We start from the raw sequence: 20,418 nt of genomic DNA, 5'->3' as shown, positions 1-20,418 counted from the left end.
AAGTAACACTCTTGAAATTTCTTGTTGGCCGCGATCAATAGTACTACTCTTCAACGAGTTTAGTAGTTCTTTTTCAGGATATAAAATCATCGAAAAAGGGAAACAAACAATAACTAAATAATGAAGAAAAAAAACTTCTTTTGGGGGGGGGTGCTAATGCTCTACAGTTTTGTGCAAGATTGTGTAATATATACAGATTTATTTATTATTTATAATCTTTTTTTATTTTAACTCTGTATAAATGACAGGTATTCAGCTAGAGTACAATAAAACACAAGATTTCATTTTTATTGAAATAACAAATGTTTAATTGCATTTTTATTTCGAATAATATACAATTCATGATAATCTTTGTTAAACAAAATATTTTATGTGCTTTTCTGGCTCATAACACCATTACATGAAATGATAATGAAGAGCAAGGTTAGCTTAGCAAGAAAAGAACAGTAAGAAAAAAAATGAAGATTTGCAAATGGAATTATTAAGTCATTTGGACTAGTCCACATTCAAACTCATTTAGCGGATAGCTATCAGACCAGATTCTAATAATTTTTGGATTTTCGCTGCTATATCGGGGTTCTTCAGATGCCTGTATAAAAAAATAAATTTGAAGTATTATTAAAAAACAATAGTTTACAAACCAACGAAAATTTACAAAATAACGAAAAATTTTATTATATAAAAAAATGTACAGTTATACAAAAATATTGACATTGATTAAAAAAAAAAAAAATTTTTTAAAAAAAGAAAAAACAGTAATGAATGTGAGAGAGTACACATGGGGATCTTATTTTTCGAACAGCAATTATTGCTTTAATACTTTTGATACGACGGTTTTAAACTTTTTTTTTACTTGAAACTTGAAGAGCAAGATTTCTTTCTGTCTGATCTAAATCTGTAATCAAAATTTAAGTTCTTAAATATGTTTTATATATACAGTACAAAACCCGTTATCCGGAAATCAGAAAACCGGAAAACCAAAAAACCGGAACGAAATTCGATAAATTTTCCAGTTATTTTTTTCAAAAAAAATTTTTTTTCCTCATAAGATTTTAGGATTTTTCTTTCTTTTTTGAAAGATGTTTACCCTAGCATCATTTTGGAAATAATCATTAGTGTATTACTTCGTTTTTTCAAGATTATTTCCAAATATTTTTTTTTTTTTAGTTGGGTTTAACAATAAAAAAAACGGCTTTTTGTAGCGATTCAGAAAACCGGAAAAATCAGTTATCCGGAATAGCGATTGTCCCGATCGTTCCGGATAATCGGTTCCCTACTGTATATATTTTAAAATATTAGCTCACACTATTCACTAATGCCCGTGACGGTCTCACATTCATCTCTGTTTTTTCCCCTTAAAAGTCAACATTTTTCGAAGAAATTAAATTTTGTTTTTAAAAGACATATTTATGATGATTTTATGTAAGAAAATTTTGTTAATATGTTAATCGTAGAAAAATAATCAATCACTTGTATTTGAAAAACGCTCAATGCTACATGAAAATAAATATTTCAACTTATAAACATAGTGTGTGACACAATAAGTAATGAATGAAAACCTATTTTACTTGCTAACAATAATCTTATATTGCATAACTGCTCAAATTGCGAACAGTTTTTAACTTTAATTTGGATATTTAGATTTTAGCTTTTATAGAGATTTGTTTTTGAAAAATTTCCATATAAATGTCGCAATTTAAATCTGACAACATGTGAAAACTTTCTCTTGTTACCTTTAGTTATCCCTTTTTGTAACTTTAAACATTAAGTGAAGCACAGGTTGCTAATAAAATGATTTTGTGAGTGGCAAATTTTTCAACAGATAAATAATCATTATTTAATTAAAGAAAGAAAAGTTAACAAAAAAGTACTTAAATTTGCAATATAACTTTCAAATAAATTGGAATTTCAAAAAAAATAATAATAATAATAATAATAATAAGTTTATAATTAAAAAGTGCCTTTTCAGTGTGCATGAATTCAATAATCAACAGTTTGTTTTTAGCTTTTTTTTTTACTTCAAGTTTAGCAGTTGATAATTCTCGAACTAATAATTCATCACAATTTTTTTTCTTTTTTTATTCCATCATATTCCTAGTAAATTTTTCTGTACACTTTCCTAGTTTTTAAGTCTTCAAGAATCCACGCAAAAGAACAAAATGTAACATAATGCAAAAAAAAGTGAATTTGCAAGGGAAAAAAGTGCATAAAATTGGACTAATTTTTAAACAAATTGAATTTAAAGGAAAAAAAAAAGCTCACATGAAGTTCATAAACAAAAATGGCACTTTCCATGTCTTAACTCAACTCGGTAGTATGCAGTCCTGCTACTTGTAGAGCAGCTTGCATGGTATTTTTTTAATGCAAGTTTAAAAATTAACAAATTTTTAACTGATTATGGTTTGTTACACTTTTTTTATTCCATTGTACTCTATATATTTTTCTATACATCTTCTCAATTTAAAGTTTCTAAGTCTTAATAGTTTTTTGTACAGCAAAGCAAAATGCAATATTGAATTTAACTCACAAAACAGCTGCAGCAACACTTATGACTTTTTATAAAGAGAGAAAATTATAACTTTTTATCTCCTTTAATAGAATTGTTGAAGAATATAAAGTATAAATTGCATTCTAATTTAGATAAAAAAAATTAGTAACCAAAATATCTCAGAGCTACAGCTTTCTTTCCAGATCACGTTCTGGTTTGAGAAAAAGTTACGAGTTTACCCTGGTTATCCTAAGTAACAATCTTAAAAACAAATATAAACAGCAAAGCAATACATCACTTAAAGAATGAAAAAGTATTTAATTAAAAACTGTTAACAGAATTTTGAATTAAATTAAAAGTCATATCCTACATTATCAATACAAAATATTATCCCTCCTACATACTATTTTATTATGTTATTCAATATGATTTATGCATATATTAATACAATAAAAAAATTTTCAATATCGAGATTAATTCATTTCCAATATTTTTAAGAATCTCACATAAAAGACTTTTATTTACCTAAAATTAATTGAACTCTTACCTTCAGTGCAAAAAATTAACCAAATTAATCAATAATAAGTTACAAGAAAAGCTCTTTTCTAACTCATTACTGAATCAATAAAAATGACTAAAACACATTTGAATTGAAAAATTAAGAATTCGGGTAAAAAATTGGCATTCTTTAAAAACATAAAAAATAAATCACTTTTTAGCAAAATTTTTATTTTTCCTAATTTTTTTTTATTAATTTACTCACAACCTTGACACAAAAAAGTCTTCTGAATGACATGGGAATTATAGATCTTAAAGACATTTGTTATCAAGAAACTTTTATCCACTTTGTATTAATATTAAGCATTATTTAATTATTAGGTACAAAAATAATATTTTCTCAGACAATGCAATTTTAAATATAAAATCCAAAAGCTGGGGGTGAGGTGGAACAAATACTTCCAGAGGAACAAAATAACGTTTTTAAAAAGCGAAATTCTTAAATTTTAATTTTCTTTTAAATAAAAGACCTAATTTTGCTTCAAGTTTGAGTGCTGTAATTTAAAATTCACATTAAGATGTTATAAATTTAATATAATACATATCTTTTATGATTATTAAATTTAATAAGAAATATAAATTAAAAACTATTTATTGCATTGAGATTTCACACAGGATTGGATTAACAAATCTATAGTAATAGATTCATAACAGTTCTGCCACTATAGGGAGGGAAAGAAAGCAAAAATACAGAAGTAGCATAGGAGACATGGAATTTTTTCCCCTTATTGCATAATTTCTTTTGCTTAAAGCAATTGTTTTAATCCAGAACATATTTTTCTGAATCTCTAAAATTTTAGGGGTTTCCCTGGAATACAAATAGGCATGCAAACTTTTAACACATTCTCTACTAAGATATGAAACTAAATTTTCTGGTTTCAATGCCCTCCATATTTAGAGATTCACAATTCTGAATCTGAAAAGAAAAAAAAAGTCTCTTTGAAAAAAGAATACTTGTTACAGATTTTATAATTTGAAATATAGTCTGCACCAATTAATCCTCCATTAAGTAGGTCCCTCTGAGTCATTAAGATTCCAACTTGATAAACTAAAATCCACTTCTTTAGATCGAAAGTTATTCAGAATGCTCTTTTCATGCAATGTTCATTTCCTTTACATTACATATTGCTTCCAGAGCAAGCAAAATATCTAGTGTTTTCAATATTAATTTCATTTCAGAAAAATAACGCATATAAACAATACATAAACATTCAAAAAGCAATAAAACTTACTCTTGCAATGCTCTAGGATCGTTCTGCATTTGTTCTAAGATTAAACGCATTGCTGGGTCACCAAGAATTTGTTGTACTTCTGGGTCAGACATGGCTTGCTTACGGACTTCTTCAGGATTACTACTGTTAGCAGCCATGCATTTTCGGTATCCATCTAATGCTTCCTAAAAAAAATTAAAAAATAGCAATAGAATTTATCTTATTGTAGAATAAAATATTACATAAAAAATGACTGTCAAAGTAATATATACATACTTGATTATTTGGATCAATTTCTAAAGCCTTTTGGTAAGCAGCAGAAGCCTTTGAATGTTCTTTTAAAGCCATCAGTGCCATTGCCTTTCTAATATAAGCTTTAACTGAAAAAGTATTTAAAATATTATTTTACTTTTAACATTTCTAAAAAACACTCAACCTAGAGAAACAATGTTGTAAGTCATACCATTCAAACAACCATAAACCCGTTAATAGAGCGGGTCACATTCACACACACAATGGAGAAAGGACATAGAACACACAGACAGAGAAAGAAACATCCATGCCTTGCCCGGGATTCGAACCCAGGACCTTTCTGATGCAAGGACAGTTCCCTGCCCCCTACACAGGCTGGTCGGCTTTTTTTAAATTATTAATAAAATATGTTGTCATTCTATTTTTATTATTTCAAGGTATATAATACAACAATGAAAAGAAGAAAATAAAATCAAAAATATAATTTTGTCAATAGAATTTGAATTGGCCAATTCCTTGTCACATCAGCAATAAAAATTATGTTGAACTTAATGTTCTGAGAGAAGTAAGCAAAAATTTTTAAACTGTTTTCTGGAATTTTCAGCTAAGGTAGGTTTAACAATGATAGAAAAACTTTCAAATTAAAAAAAAAAGTACATTACCTCCAATTTAAGAGAAAAACTTAAATTTTTAATTTTTACCATTAATAAAGCTAATTAAGGCACTGTAAATAAATTCTTCTCAATGATTAAAAGACAAATTCATTACTTAATAAATCTTAATGAAATTTTTCATGCTTAAAAGATATATAGGTATAAAAAATAAATATATTTTTTTGCTTAAAAAATACGTTAGTAAAATTCTTTCTTGATAATCATAAAATCATTAAAACTATAAGTTATTTTCTTTCTGTAGTCTCTTAGTTTCCATCTTGTAAAAGCTAATTAATTGTTTAAAATGACAGAGTGTTCCAGTCGTAGCACCAAGCTAATTTGGCGTTACGAACCCATGGTCCGTTACAAATTAGTTTGTATTCTTCATAATTATTTAAATTTGATATGTTCAAAACTTGAAGGATTTTGAAACCTTCATACTCTTCTGAACATATTAAATAACATAGTTTTTTTTTAAAAAAAATTTTGTTATAATTTATAGAAATATGTAAATCTGTTGATCACTACACATATTTGACATTTGTGTAAGTTATGTCTGTAGCCGTCAGTTTTTATTTATTTATTCTTTAAAAAAAAATTCAAATTCATAAAGTAAAAAAAAAAATTGGAACAAGTGCAGAGAACCCCAGTATTCCTACAAAAAAATTATTAGAAGTGTTTGATGGTTTCTAACTTAATTATAGGCACTCAAAATCCACAAATGCTATGTCCATAATGGTGGAATCGCCTTAACTAAATGCTGTGCAGCCCTAATTTATTAGTGTCTTTTTTAATAAAAGATATAATTGAAGTTAATGTAAAACAAACATATTGTACATTTCCAATTATAAGCCTAGAATTTCTAGAAAATTTATGAAAGCTTAAGTGGGAAGTCCGCTTATAATCAGATCCAGTAACTTTAAAAAATTCTAGGAGGACATTGCTAACAGATTAACTTCTTTTGCTCCAACAGATTTTCTCTTTATCTATAATCAGGCAAAAATTACAAAACATGCACATAATACATAAAAATACAAAAAATCAAGGCTGAAAATTAAGAAAATAAATAAATAAAAAATACCACTTGTATTTTAATAATGATTAAAATTTTTAAAAAATATTGAACATCATACATAATTAAAATACTGTCTTCAATATGGCCCAATTATTTCAGCAGAATATCACTTTTCTCAATTAATAGATTCATTTAATTATCTTTAAGATAATTTTAGTCAAAATGGTAAATAAAATTATTAGTCACAAACAGTTGCCTCTTATGGTAAATTACATAATTCTATGGGTTGTAGTAAATTTTTCAACTCACCAAATGTTGGGTCTAATTTTATACAAGTGTCACAGTCTTTTACTGCCAAAGGAAACTCAACTAATTTTTGATAGCAAGCAGCTCTGTTACTATACAGCTTAGCATCATCAGGATTTCGCAAAATGGCTTCAGTATAATGTTTCATTGCTCCAGGATAATCACCTTGAAGTAGACAGTAAAATTTATCACAAATAACGAAAACTGAATCAAGTAATACAGAGAACCTTACAATAGTTGAACAAAACTAAAAGAGTAAAAATTCAAAATAATATCTCGTTCTTATGAAAGAAATAATATCTCCCTCTCCTATGAAGAAATTAATGTTCACCTTATCTACAAAGGACTCACTATAATAATTTTAACTATTAAAGCAAGGAAAACCTTAAAACCTTATACAAGTTTTTTACTTTTAATAATTTTAACTATTAAAGCAAGGAAAACCTTAAAACCTTATACAAGTTTTTTACTTTTGGAGAGGAAGGGAATTATAACACAATCAGATTAAACTGACCTTTCTGAAAGCATTCATTGCCAGAATTTTTCGCTTCTAATGCTCTTTCTGGATCAATATATTTTTTCTTTTCTTCTTCTTTTATAATCTTTTCTACCTATTACGAGTAAAATATATTATTTCAGTACATATAAAATATATATTCAAATGTAAATAATAATTTTATAGTAAGGAATGTACGGATTTGAAGTTTTCTTATATCAATATTTTGAAAATTACTAAAATTTTTGAGAGACAATTTGGAGCAATATGATTTATTTTGATGGTTTTGTTACTTTACCTTGCAAGTTTATGAAAAACTTAATATTTGTAGGCAATTGGTGTAATGAAAAATATTTATAGCATTCTTAACAAATGAATGACTTAACTTTAGAATAAAAGGATTCATTACTGTGCTACAGTGTAATAATTGCTGTTTCTTTATGACTTTTTACATTATTTTAGCTGAAATAAATTGTCATGTATACTTTAAATAACTGCAAAATAAAAAGCTATACATAAACCACTGATTTAAAGAGAACATAGCTATAAAAACTATCATCTTCTTATGGCACAGTTGGAAATACAAACATTTAGAGTCATTAAATGCAAGTATATAAAATAAATATAGCTATTAAAAGTGACATAATAACACTGTTTCATAATAATTAGAAAACTTGGCAGTATGTGTCCTTTTCCTTACCTTCAAATTTGAAGTTTTAAGTATCATTTAAAAATGTAAAAAGTCTAGATTTTCTTTTTTATATAAACATTTTTTAATAATGTAAAAACTTACTTCTTGTAGCTTGTTAAGGGTGTCTCGTGTTCTATGTTCAGTTAAAGACTTTTGATAATAATGTTTAGCATTATTGTAGTCTTTTAATTTAAAATAGGCTGCAGCCATTCTTGAATATGCTCTAAAGAAACAAAAACAAGAATAAATAAAAATTCAGTGCAATATTTATAACAATTAGCAAAATTTTATATAAAATCTGTTGAAGCAAAAAAGAAAAATTGTACAAAATTTCTGTTACAAAATTCTACACAAAAGATAAACAAGAAGATTTGGACTTGACAAGTATATGCAAGAAAATTAATTTCATGTACAAATCAAAACTTAAATTAAAACAAAAATGAAATTTAGAAATTTAACTTAAAGAATGAAAATTATGTTACTAAAAGAATTTTGCATCATAGCATTTTAACTGAACATGTTTATAACAAGTTTTAACTCTAGCATGTAGTACTGAAGCATTGCTTATTGCACACTCATTGTGTCTAAATAATTTACCTTTCCATGTTTTTTTTTTCTTTTCTAATGCAATTAAAGTGTTGTAATCCAGTAAAAATTTTGTCAGTCCAAACCTGTAAAAAGCTTTAAATAACACATTTCTGGAATATGAAATAATATTGGTATTTATGAATAGTATTCTGTCTCTATCCTTTTTCTATCCAAAGTTGGGGTCCTAAATTTGTTTTAGATATGCTAATGAGAATGAAGAGTGTTGCCCTAAGACTCGTGCATATTAGTAAATATCACCGTTTCTATTTTACTTATATCTTTTTAAAATTTATAATACAAATATATGTAAATTTATTGGTGACTAATAAGATGAAAAGTTCCATCTATAAAAAATTTCCCTTTTACGCATTTGAGAAAAAAATCTATTAAAATTAACCAATTTTTAAAAACATAAACAAAGACTGGCAATAACAAAATCAAATTATTTATGACTGAGACTACATGATTATACAGATCAAAGAATGTTCATAGAGAACACAATTTTTAAAGCAAACAAAAAGCAAAAAAAAAAAAATTTTTTTTTTTTAACTGCGAAGAACTTTTAACACATTTAGAACATTAACAGTACTTTTAATCCATTCCAAATATGCTGCATTTAAATGCTACAACTCTTGTTCCGCTCAAATACAAATAATACATGTAGACCTTTACTCAACCCAAACCAGTTGGTCCTCTTACATTAACTATACATTTTGATCAGAAATGTTACTTTATCTAATATAGAAAATGAATTATACTTATATAAAAAAAAAACAATCATTATAAATTTACTTAGCAAATTTCTTGAAATCTGCTCTATTTTCTTTTCCAATCTCAATGGCTTTTTCACACTCTTTAATACAAGTTTCGAACTCTTTCATTTCAAAGTATACAGCTACAATATAGAAAGTTTTATTTATTTTCATGAGGAAATCAATATTTCAAATTACATACAAGCAATCAAATAAAAAAAAATGCTCAAAAAGTATTTTAAAAGAGTAAACTGCAATAATATACCAGCTTTATTTGTAAGGAATGTCATTTCAGTAGAATCTAGTTCAATAGCTTTATCATACTGAGCCAGGGCTTCCTCAAACTTTTTCTCTTTATACAATTCGTTGCCTTTATCTTTCTCTTCAATAGCCTAAGTAAGAACCATATTTAAAATATATATCACTCATTTTAAGGCAAGTACATTAAAATTAAAAACAAATGTAAACACTGACATTTTTATCATGATAAACAATATAAACTTAGAATAAATTATATCTACATAATTTTGAAAATAAGCTTTATTTTACAACAAGTAGATGTGTTTAAAATTTCAGCTATGATGTAAATTTATGTCATGTGCTATAGGAACATGTTATTCTCTTTAAAAAAAATTTTACAATTTTAATCTAAGTCTAGTATAATTACTAAAACCCTCAGGGTCTGGGTAGGATGTACATAACACTTAATGGCACGAAAAAATAATTTAAAAAAAATCACTATGGTACACTTGCACTTTACTGGAAAAAGCTTAACCTTTATTTTAGAAATTGAATCACCTATGTATTTTACTAATGCAATTAACAAGACTTATAAACCAATTTACTCCAAAGTAATAAATCTTATAATTATACTTATCTGTATAATTTTAATAATTATTGATTTCATAGTTATCTAGCATCTTCAATAATGTGCATGGTTACCAACATTTGAACCGTACTGATAACAAATATAAGAAATGAAAAGTTATAGTCAGAAAACAAGGGTAACTGCTTTTAAAACATAAAATAAAAATCAAGTTAAAAATAGTAGATTACATTATCCCTCTTATATCCATCAATTATATCAAAAATGAACAGAAATTTCTTTCCAAAAGTATTTGACAAAAAGAAAGCATCTTTTTAATTACATGAAATGGAAATAATATTTGAAAAAAAAAATGCAACTTTGGTACTTTGCAAAGATTGGAAGAGCAACAGTCATTATTGATTAGATTCAACGAAAAGCTAGAAATTTTCTTAAAAAACAAAAAAGACAATGCTTTTCTTTCATTTCTTAAAAATGGCATTTCAAATTTGAATAATTTTCTTTTTTCAATCATTTCTTTATATAATAATGATATTTATTTTTTTACGTCAAATGTCAAAAAAAATCCGCTTGAAGAAATATATCGAAATTTGCAAGGCAAATGATGTATGGAGAGTTTCAAATTTTCAGACAGACTGACAACCCTATACAGCGAACTATTTTCAGGAATTGAAATCTAACGAATATTTCTCCGGAAGAATTTTTCTTTTAATATGATAAATGATAGAAAAATGCTCTTTTAATGCATACCTAAAGGGCTCAAGAGTTGATTTACATAAATAGTATTTATAGATATATTTAAGTAAGAAAATAATTAATGAAATGCATCAGAGTTATGAGTTCTATAGAAAATGCATTTAACACACGCCAATAATATGAAACCTAAGGGATTTAATAAACTTAAAGAGCTATTCTTTTAAAAGAATTCTCTATAAATATTAACACCACATCATAAAAATAACATTAATCCATTAATAGTAAAGAAAGATGAAAACAGGAGTTAAGACTGCATTTACTGTTTTCCGGAACTTATAAATAAAATGACTTTTTCAAACATCAGCTATATTATAAATAAAAAGATACAGAAATAGAGAATATATTAACTTCTTTAAAAAAAACATATACTTGCATATATATATATATATATATATATATATATATATATAAANGTTGGTGTTTTCATATCAATGTAAACAACTATATTGAGCTTTTGACCAGCTCTATTTTCGGTCAGATAGTCTACAGCTGCCTTCAACAGCTTATTCCGTAAGGTGATATTTTCAAATAGATAATTTTCTTTATAATAAATTAATAAAAGGGGTAAATTGTATTATTTCTGATCTCAAATCTGTTGTTATCATTAGATATTAACGATATTAAGTAATTCTAATGAGTTTAAAGTGAAAATTTGTTTTAGTTATTTATTAGATGTATTGTTAAAAAAGGTGACATGGTTGCTCATTTAGAAAGAACTAACTTTTTTGGGAGTCTTGAATCGGCCTCTTTTTACTTCTTTATTACCGTTTGCTCTTGTTGAGAGCCTAGCACCACCATGTGTTAGTGCTAGCATATTGTTCATGCAACGAGGATTAAGTTTATTTTACATATTATCATTTAGGTTTAAGTTCAAAGTTGGTATATTTTTGAAAAGGTGTTTCATAACAAGTCTTTTTTTTAAATGACAATTCTTTTCTTAAACACAAATAATAAATGCAGTAACAAATACACTTATACAGTGAAACCTCCACAAAAACCAACCTCTATTTACGATCACTTTAGGGAGGCACAGAATTTTTTCCATAGACTTTATATTGAAGAAAACCTTTAGAAGAGAACATTAAAACCTCTCCCAGTGACCTGGCAAACATTTGCCCCAAATGAGAAAAAAATCAAATAAGGAAACAAAAAAAATATCAATGCAAATAAGTAGATTGAAATATATTCAAAATATTTGTATGAGGCTCTTATTCAGAGATCCTTTTCATGATACAGCCTCATTTTACAACCTCGTGTTGCAGTTCGAGTGCAATAAAGACAATGCTATCAATGATTTACTTTTAAAGTTTGAAAGTTAAATTAGGAAAAAAAAACTTATTTATGAAAAAACAATTACCTCAAACAAATTAACCTCTTCTCATATTTGAAAAAAGCCAACTAATTTTTGTGATATAAAATGAAATGCAAACTGAAACAAGCATAACTACTTATTTAAAATAGCTTTATCATTTATAATTGGTAAATTTGTTTTTACACATAATTATATCAGTTGGGATCATTTTTGGAAATCCAAATTTTATTCATAGATCCGTCTTTTCATGATGCAACAGAAGTGGCAATTTTGAAAAATAGAAAATGACACTGTTTAAAATAAAAATCATTTGCGAAAAATCGTGCACCTTTGATAACAATTTTGAAGTCAATGGAGGTAACCTTTAACAACTAACAATCTCCATCAATGCACATTTTATTGTGGAACACAGAGTGGTCACTTCCAAGAGGTTTCACTGTACAAGAAATACTACTCAACAGAGTCAAAACACAATGGTCAAGTTGTAAGACAAAAGACTTCAAAGTACACCGGAAACAGTAAATCCGGGTGTATAGGCAGTAAATAGCTTGCAGTTCGCCCTAGTGTAGAAAAAACCTTCCATTGCATTTAACCGTGAGTATATATATATATATATACGAAAATTCATCTACATAAACATTTTAAATTTATATAACTTGCATACAATTAATTATGCAATCTGCCATGTGTCATTCATGGGGAACTGAAATTGAATAACTTTATCATGCATAGAAGATATTTATAAAAAATAAATTTTCTTCCTGATTAACAATACACATTAACAAATTATAATCTTCCTCACCTTTTTCTTTTCAGGAGTAAGTTCCACTTCCATAGGTTCTTCTTTAGGTTTAGGTGTATCAGGTTTAGGAGGCGGGGTCATCTCAACATCGTCCTCCATGCCGACTCCAGCACTACTCAAATCTATATTCAGTAAGACACCCAGTGTTGTCATAATACGTGGATCTTTCATTTTTGACCTATAATGAAACAGGAAAAAACAATTTAAGAATAGAAAATTTTAAAAAAAGGAAGAAAGGGAAAATATTATGGCATATTAACAATAAGAAAAATTAATTTGATAGTTGAAGACAGTAGATTTTATATTTAATGGTTCCGAAACAAAAAAGAAAAAACATAAGCGAATGCAAGTTCTTAAAATCCTAAATTTATTTGAAATACATATTACATCAGCTGTATCCACTGAAAATAATTGAAAAGATGCCTTATAATCATTTTGCTGTAAAATTAGACACTAGATATAGAAAATTGGTGAATTCGAAAAATACTAGAGTTCTAGAATACTCAATACAATATTTTCACACCACCATAAAAAATAAAATAAAAACATTATCACACTATCAATGTACACAACATAGACATACTTTAAAAAATATTTTAAAAATAATTTTAATAAAATCTTACATCATCAATGCAGGATTCTGTTGAAGCTCCATAAGAAGTTTCAAGTAACTTGGGTCATTAAAGAAATCTTTAGTCCGTGGATCGTTTTTCAACTTTTCAACAGCTTCTAATCCTTTAAAAGGATTAGGAAAACCACCATCGAATCCAGCACCTGTAAAAGTTATTAAATTAGTAAAATATCATATGGAAATAAAACTTTAAAACAACTATAAAAAAATACAAAGATCACTTAGGATAGGGATGCACAACCATTTTCGTAAGAGGATATAAGAAAAAAATTTTCAGCTCTTGGGTGCAATAAAATTAGTTTTTATATGAATTGACAATAATGTAATTATTTCATTATGTAAGAAAATAATTATCAGTTTGCCACAAATATTAACAAACAAAGTATAGCAAATAATTTATAATATTTACAAGGTAGTTTCTGTATGATATTTTTGAATTAGAAAACATTTAAAGCTATGCAGATTTCGTTTCGTTAAAAAAAATTTAACATGTTTTTCATTTTGTCTGAGGAATACTAATTATAGTGCACAAACTACTTAAATCTTTAATTTTTAAATGTATGTTTGAGTTGTATTTGTTTGAAAAAATTTTTTTAAAAAGATTTTAATTTTGTTATTTTGAATTACATTTTGAACTTTTATAATCTCAGTATTTTTTGCTTGAAATACAGAAATGAATTTTTTTTGAGTAATGTAAGTGCACCTGCACACCCCTTAATAACCATTCACACTACTTGCAAAATGTTGCTTACAATGCAAATGTTGTTATAGAACTGAGAAATTGATTGGTGAAATATAATTTACCTGTGAAAAATTTGCCAATCAGAAAATCACAACATATTAAGAAGCCAAATCACAACATATCGAGAATGGGGGTCACTTTCTCATTCACTGAATGTTAAGCTATAATCTATCAACATAATTTGATTTTTCAAAATCTGTTCCATTACATAAATTCTAACAGAGTTCCTACTTAATTTCGTAAAAAAATATCCCTGACTTTTCCAGGTATTTCAGGTAAATTTTAAAATAAATCCAGACCAAAATTAATTTATATCATGCCATTTTTAACTGGAATATTATTATTTTTATTTGTTAATTTAGATTCAAATAAATATTAGATTGTGTGAGCAAAAAAATCATTGAATGAGGATGGAAACATGAAAAAGTTTCACTAAAAAGTAGAACTTTTATAACAAATAATTGTAATAGATGTTGCAATTACTTAATAATTGATTACTGTTACTGACAATTCTAAGACTTGTTATTTTCCAGCAATGATTTAAGAACTTTCCAGGTCAGGTTTTTGTGAAAAGAAATGCTATTTTCTCATCGCTCCCCTGCTTTTTAGAGTCAATATAAAATTCCGAGACAATTCCAGGTTTTCCCTTACCTATATGGGAGTCCGGTTTTAGCCATAGAGATAGAATTCTATATTAGTCAGAGGTAAAACAGTGAAAAGGATGCGCAAAATTATCGCAGCGCAGGATTATGGAAAGAGGAATGGGGCTCTGTGGGTGCCATAATAAGCATTACTTATTTTCTAGCTTTTAAAGTTATAATCATTTTTAATTATTTGTAATTCTGTTCTATCTAATTAGAATAATTATTTAATTTTTATTTATAAAAAAGCAAATATAAATACTTCTATTATTTTTTATTAACAATAACATAATATATAACTTCTGATGCGAAAGAAGTCGATAACTAATTCAATGCCGTGACAAAACGAACAACAGAATCTATTTGTAAGTCTGATTATTCAAAATTTAATATTAGAAACACAATGTCTGCTTTATTTTCAGCAGTATTATTTCCCAATAAATTGCAAACAATGGATCTCTCTCCTTGAATCTAATTATCAATTTGGAACTACACTTACACTTGGATTTTAATAATGTTGGCAAAAGGACTGAATGTTTATGGATGTCCTACAATGACCGCTCAGTCTGACCATTAAAAATGTTGCAAAATTTATAAAAATAAAGGCTTAAAACTGTCTTAATCTCTCTTGAATAAATAAAAAAATAAGACTACCTGATGATCTGCTAACTTACATTTTCTGAATTTGTAACCGAGGTCATATTCATAATCTTAATAAATATGTCTAATCTTAATATAATACAGTAGAGAACCGATATCCGGAACGATCGGGACCATCGCTATTACGGATAACTGATTTTTCCGGTTTTCTGAATCGCTACAAAAAGTCGTTTTTTTTTTTTTAATTGTCAAACTCAACTAAAAAATTTATATACATTTAGAATAATTTTAAAAAACTCTTACTTCTTTTGACAGTGTAGGGAACTAATGATTATTTCTAAAATGATGGTAAACATCTTTTAAAAAAGAAAGAATTCAGAAATCTTTCGAGGAATTTTTTTTCTTCTTTTTTTAAAAAAATGGCAGGAAAATGCATTGAATTTTGTTCCGGTTTTCCGGTTTCCGAATAAGAGGTTCTGTACTGTATTTAACTACAGTAAAAATGATTTCTATATGCTTTGATAATTTCTCATCTACTTCAGAAATTTAATACAAATGCAAAGCAGGGAATCCTGCTATATCATCCGGCATCATAGGCTGGATGATACAGTTACCAAGAATTAAGAGTGGCTGTACTTGTCTAAAGAGATTGGAAAGATAAAAGAGAAGATCTAGAGAGATAAAAATAGAAAAAAATTCTATTTTGAAAATAATTCTTACAATATTTCATGCCAAATTAATGCACTTGAATAATTTCAAATAGCATTTGTTTCTCCTTTTTTTTTAAAAGATACTTAAGGAATAATTATGATCAATGCACTAGACTCGCTTTTGTTCAATTCACACATTTACTATTAAACAAATAAATTGTTTTAAAAAAAAAGACTTTTAGGAGAAAAGGTCATCTCAGTCATTATAATGGATGTTAATATGTTATAAATAATTACCTTGATTCATTTGAGTTTTCACATCCTTGATACCATCTTTAAGTTGCTGATTGTTTGGATCAAATTTCAATCCATCCATGTATGCCTGCAGGGCATCCTCATATCTCTTGAGATAAGCTAAAGCAGCACCTTTTCTAGAATAGCCCTGCACAGAAAATTAATTTGACATTACCAGACTGAAAAAGTATTTCTGTTTATAGTAGCTATGTTAAACAGATTTATTTCAAGGATTCAAAAGTCTAATTTAGAACTCTTTTCAATGAACAGGCTCTTAGTTTCTGAACTAAGATCAGAGAACATATGAAAAAGACAATTTTGTTTACGAACACAAAATGAAACAGATGACGCTTTATAGATGGAAGTTTAGAAGGGCGGCCACCCAGCCTGCCTGTTGATTCCTATAAAAGTGCCCTTATTGCCCCTTTTTGTAAAATTTTATAAAAATAATACCTGGAAAACATCACCTTTTTTATTTTATTTCTTCATGAAAAAGGTTGTTTTCTCAACCACCTGTTTTAATGAAAAGTTTAGATATTGATATATACAGATTTATTTAGATATTGATTTTGGCCCAGAGATATTCACATCTTTTATTTAGGAGGGGAAGGTATCAATGAATATTTCAGTGATTTTTTAATTTTACCATTGTTTTATCAAAATAAATACCTTTCATTTAAAAATGCATCTTTAAACATTCATTTTCTCAAAGTTTTCAGTTTAAAATATAAAAAATGCCTTGAAGTTATTAATCAATTAATTTTTTTAGTTTAATTTTTTTTAAGAAAATTAATACACAGATAATGTCTTATAGCTTGTCTTTAATTATTTTTCAAAACCTTCACATTTTTGTGTTATTTTGATAATAAATTAGAGTTACTTTATGAAATATACACATAAAATAATATAAGAGAGTAATTTAAAAACTGAGGATCAAATTAAGTTATTACATAATATTACACATTTCGATAAATTTTAACAGTGGTAAGTGGTGCTCTTTCAAACCTTAAAATTCTTTTTTCAATTTTCCTTCCATGCCCCTTCTTTACCTAGGGAGAACTCTAGACTATGGTAAACTGTAGCACTTATCAGCTTCATAAAACTATAAAATAATTTTCAAACTAATTTTGACATCAGTGATATTTGTGGCAATAGGCATTACTGGTATCCTGGTAATTGGTTTAATATATAATTGTCTTGCCTTAACTTTTAGAACTTTCTCAGTTTTCAAACTAGCTTTTTTGACTATATTAATTTACAATATTCAACACATAATTGCAATACCTTCTCTTTTATAACTTCCTCAACCTTCAAAGTAGTTTTTCCCCCCACAATTTGAAACTGTTTTTGATGTTAATCATATCATAAAGCACATTTAGATGCCAAAACATCATAAATTAAAACACAAAATTTAGTGTGAACTTGAAATCTTTACAAAATTACCAAACATTCTCCTTAGTAATTTTATATGCTCTTATACTAAACTTTTGAGTTTAAACCTGTTTCTGATGATTGTCATGTCAAATTATAAATCCTAATTTCAAAAGAATGAAAGTGCACTTGAAAGTTAACAGGTTAGTCAGTTGGTGTTTTCATATCAATGTAAACAACTATATTGAGCTTTTGACCAGCTCTATTTTCGGTCAGATAGTCTACAGCTGCCTTCAACAGCTTATTCCGTAAGGTGATATTTTCAAATAGATAATTTTCTTTATAATAAATTAATAAAAGGGGTAAATTGTATTATTTCTGATCTCAAATCTGTTGTTATCATTAGATATTAACGATATTAAGTAATTCTAATGAGTTTAAAGTGAAAATTTGTTTTAGTTATTTATTAGATGTATTGTTAAAAAAGGTGACATGGTTGCTCATTTAGAAAGAACTAACTTTTTTGGGAGTCTTGAATCGGCCTCTTTTTACTTCTTTATTACCGTTTGCTCTTGTTGAGAGCCTAGCACCACCATGTGTTAGTGCTAGCATATTGTTCATGCAACGAGGATTAAGTTTATTTTACATATTATCATTTAGGTTTAAGTTCAAAGTTGGTATATTTTTGAAAAGGTGTTTCATAACAAGTCTTTTTTTTAAATGACAATTCTTTTCTTAAACACAAATAATAAATGCAGTAACAAATACACTTATACAGTGAAACCTCCACAAAAGACCACCTCTATTTACGATCACTTTAGGGAGGCACAGAATTTTTTCCATAGACTTTATATTGAAGAAAACCTTTAGAAGAGAACATTAAAACCTCTCCCAGTGACCTGGCAAACATTTGCCCCAAATGAGAAAAAAATCAAATAAGGAAACAAAAAAAATATCAATGCAAATAAGTAGATTGAAATATATTCAAAATATTTGTATGAGGCTCTTATTCAGAGATCCTTTTCATGATACAGCCTCATTTTACAACCTCGTGTTGCAGTTCGAGTGCAATAAAGACAATGCTATCAATGATTTACTTTTAAAGTTTGAAAGTTAAATTAGGAAAAAAAAACTTATTTATGAAAAAACAATTACCTCAAACAAATTAACCTCTTCTCATATTTGAAAAAAGCCAACTAATTTTTGTGATATAAAATGAAATGCAAACTGAAACAAGCATAACTACTTATTTAAAATAGCTTTATCATTTATAATTGGTAAATTTGTTTTTACACATAATTATATCAGTTGGGATCATTTTTGGAAATCCAAATTTTATTCATAGATCCGTCTTTTCATGATGCAACAGAAGTGGCAATTTTGAAAAATAGAAAATGACACTGTTTAAAATAAAAATCATTTGCGAAAAATCGTGCACCTTTGATAACAATTTTGAAGTCAATGGAGGTAACCTTTAACAACTAACAATCTCCATCAATGCACATTTTATTGTGGAACACAGAGTGGTCACTTCCAAGAGGTTTCACTGTACAAGAAATACTACTCAACAGAGTCAAAACACAATGGTCAAGTTGTAAGACAAAAGACTTCAAAGTACACCGGAAACAGTAAATCCGGGTGTATAGGCAGTAAATAGCTTGCAGTTCGCCCTAGTGTAGAAAAAACCTTCCATTGCATTTAACCGTGAGTATGTATATATTTTCATGAATAAATAACAGGTGAAGAGAGCATTAAAATGTAAAATAATCCTAAATTATTTAATACCTTAGCCCAATCATCTTTCATTTGAACAGTGTGTTCTGCATCTTCTAAAGCTTCTTTATAATTTCCAGCTTTACAATAGGCAGCACTTCTATTGCTGTATAAGACATGATTAGTTGGGTCTGCTTTGATAGCATCAGTGTAACATCTTATGGCTTCATCTAAGTTACCAGCATTCAAGGCAATATTGCCCTGATTTTTAAGTGAATTTGCCTGGAAAAAAATAATTAACTTTAAGTTCTACTTAAAAAGTAAGAAAAATCGCCAATCAAATTAAATAAAACAAAATAAGTTGTTTCTTTTTTTTTTATAAAAAAGTAGTCTCCCTCTGAAAACTGTATCAATTAATTCAGCAGCTGGATTTTCTTCCGACTTAAAATTATAATACTTCAAGGTTTAAAAGCATATTAAACAGCAACTATTTATTCAACTTTTGTGCCATTGTGACGCCTTTAAACCATGTTCAGTTTTAAATTCAAATTTCAACGTAGTTTTATAAAATCATTACCTAAAATAAAATATATAATTCCGTGTTATTAATGTAGTTTTGTCAAATAAAGCTATCTAAAGGTAGTTTTTTCTGATCAGCCGGTTGACTAATAAATTATGATTAGTCTAAACAAAATATTTTCACTTTATAAATAAAGAGTCTGTCTACCTTTTCAGCATCCGTCATTCTTACTTCTTGTTATTAAAAAGAGTGGGCTGAAAAATAGTATTGAAATCGCAGAGGTGCTTTCAAAAAACAAGGATGAGAAGTGAAATTCAATTCAAGATCAACACAGAATATTCTTAAGATAACTAGAAGGTTCTATCACACATTGGTGGTCTGTTTCGAAGCTTTTTTTTTTTTTTTTCCTCATTGATATCGAGTTGAGTTGTCGCCCATTCTTTGAGAAACTAAAATACAAAAGAAATATTTGTAATAAACAAATCTTTATTTCTTGAATTCAGTTGATTTTTACTTTTAAAAGTTCAAAGAATAAAATGATTATTAATTT

The 20,418-nt window shown here is 27.2% G+C and overlaps 1 protein-coding gene across 1 annotated transcript; it reads right to left on the bottom strand.

The window, feature by feature from the left end:
* Window positions 1–284: 284 nt before the first annotated feature.
* Window positions 285–20,369, bottom strand: LOC107455987 (Stress-induced phosphoprotein 1). Its single transcript, XM_016073740.3, has 13 exons — window positions 20,076–20,369; window positions 19,421–19,630; window positions 16,268–16,412; window positions 13,330–13,480; window positions 12,707–12,884; window positions 9,276–9,402; window positions 9,051–9,153; window positions 7,773–7,893; window positions 6,998–7,094; window positions 6,487–6,648; window positions 4,534–4,637; window positions 4,279–4,442; window positions 285–589 (listed from the first exon to the last, which is right to left on the bottom strand). Exons 1-13 carry the CDS (start codon window positions 20,091–20,093, stop codon window positions 517–519), a joined length of 1,653 nt encoding a protein of 550 aa, XP_015929226.1. The 5' UTR covers window positions 20,094–20,369; the 3' UTR covers window positions 285–516.
* Window positions 20,370–20,418: the final 49 nt, after the last annotated feature.

The sequence above is a fragment of the Parasteatoda tepidariorum genome, chromosome 8 (assembly GCF_043381705.1).
Source record: "Parasteatoda tepidariorum isolate YZ-2023 chromosome 8, CAS_Ptep_4.0, whole genome shotgun sequence".
Classification (NCBI taxonomy): Eukaryota; Metazoa; Arthropoda; class Arachnida; order Araneae; family Theridiidae; genus Parasteatoda; species Parasteatoda tepidariorum.
The sequence above is the reverse complement of the archived record's forward strand: the minus strand, read 5'-3'. Positions and strand labels throughout refer to the sequence as shown.

Bases quoted from the DNA above. Each gene is read 5' to 3' on its own strand.
- LOC107455987 (XM_016073740.3), bottom strand. The intron at 7,894-9,050 runs GTAAATTTATAA...TTGTTTCTTTAG, and splicing joins GATTTCAAGAAATTTGCTAA to AGCATATTCAAGAATGGCTG. The intron at 4,638-6,486 runs GTGAGTTGAAAA...ATACTTTTTCAG, and splicing joins AAAATTAGACCCAACATTTG to TTAAAGCTTATATTAGAAAG.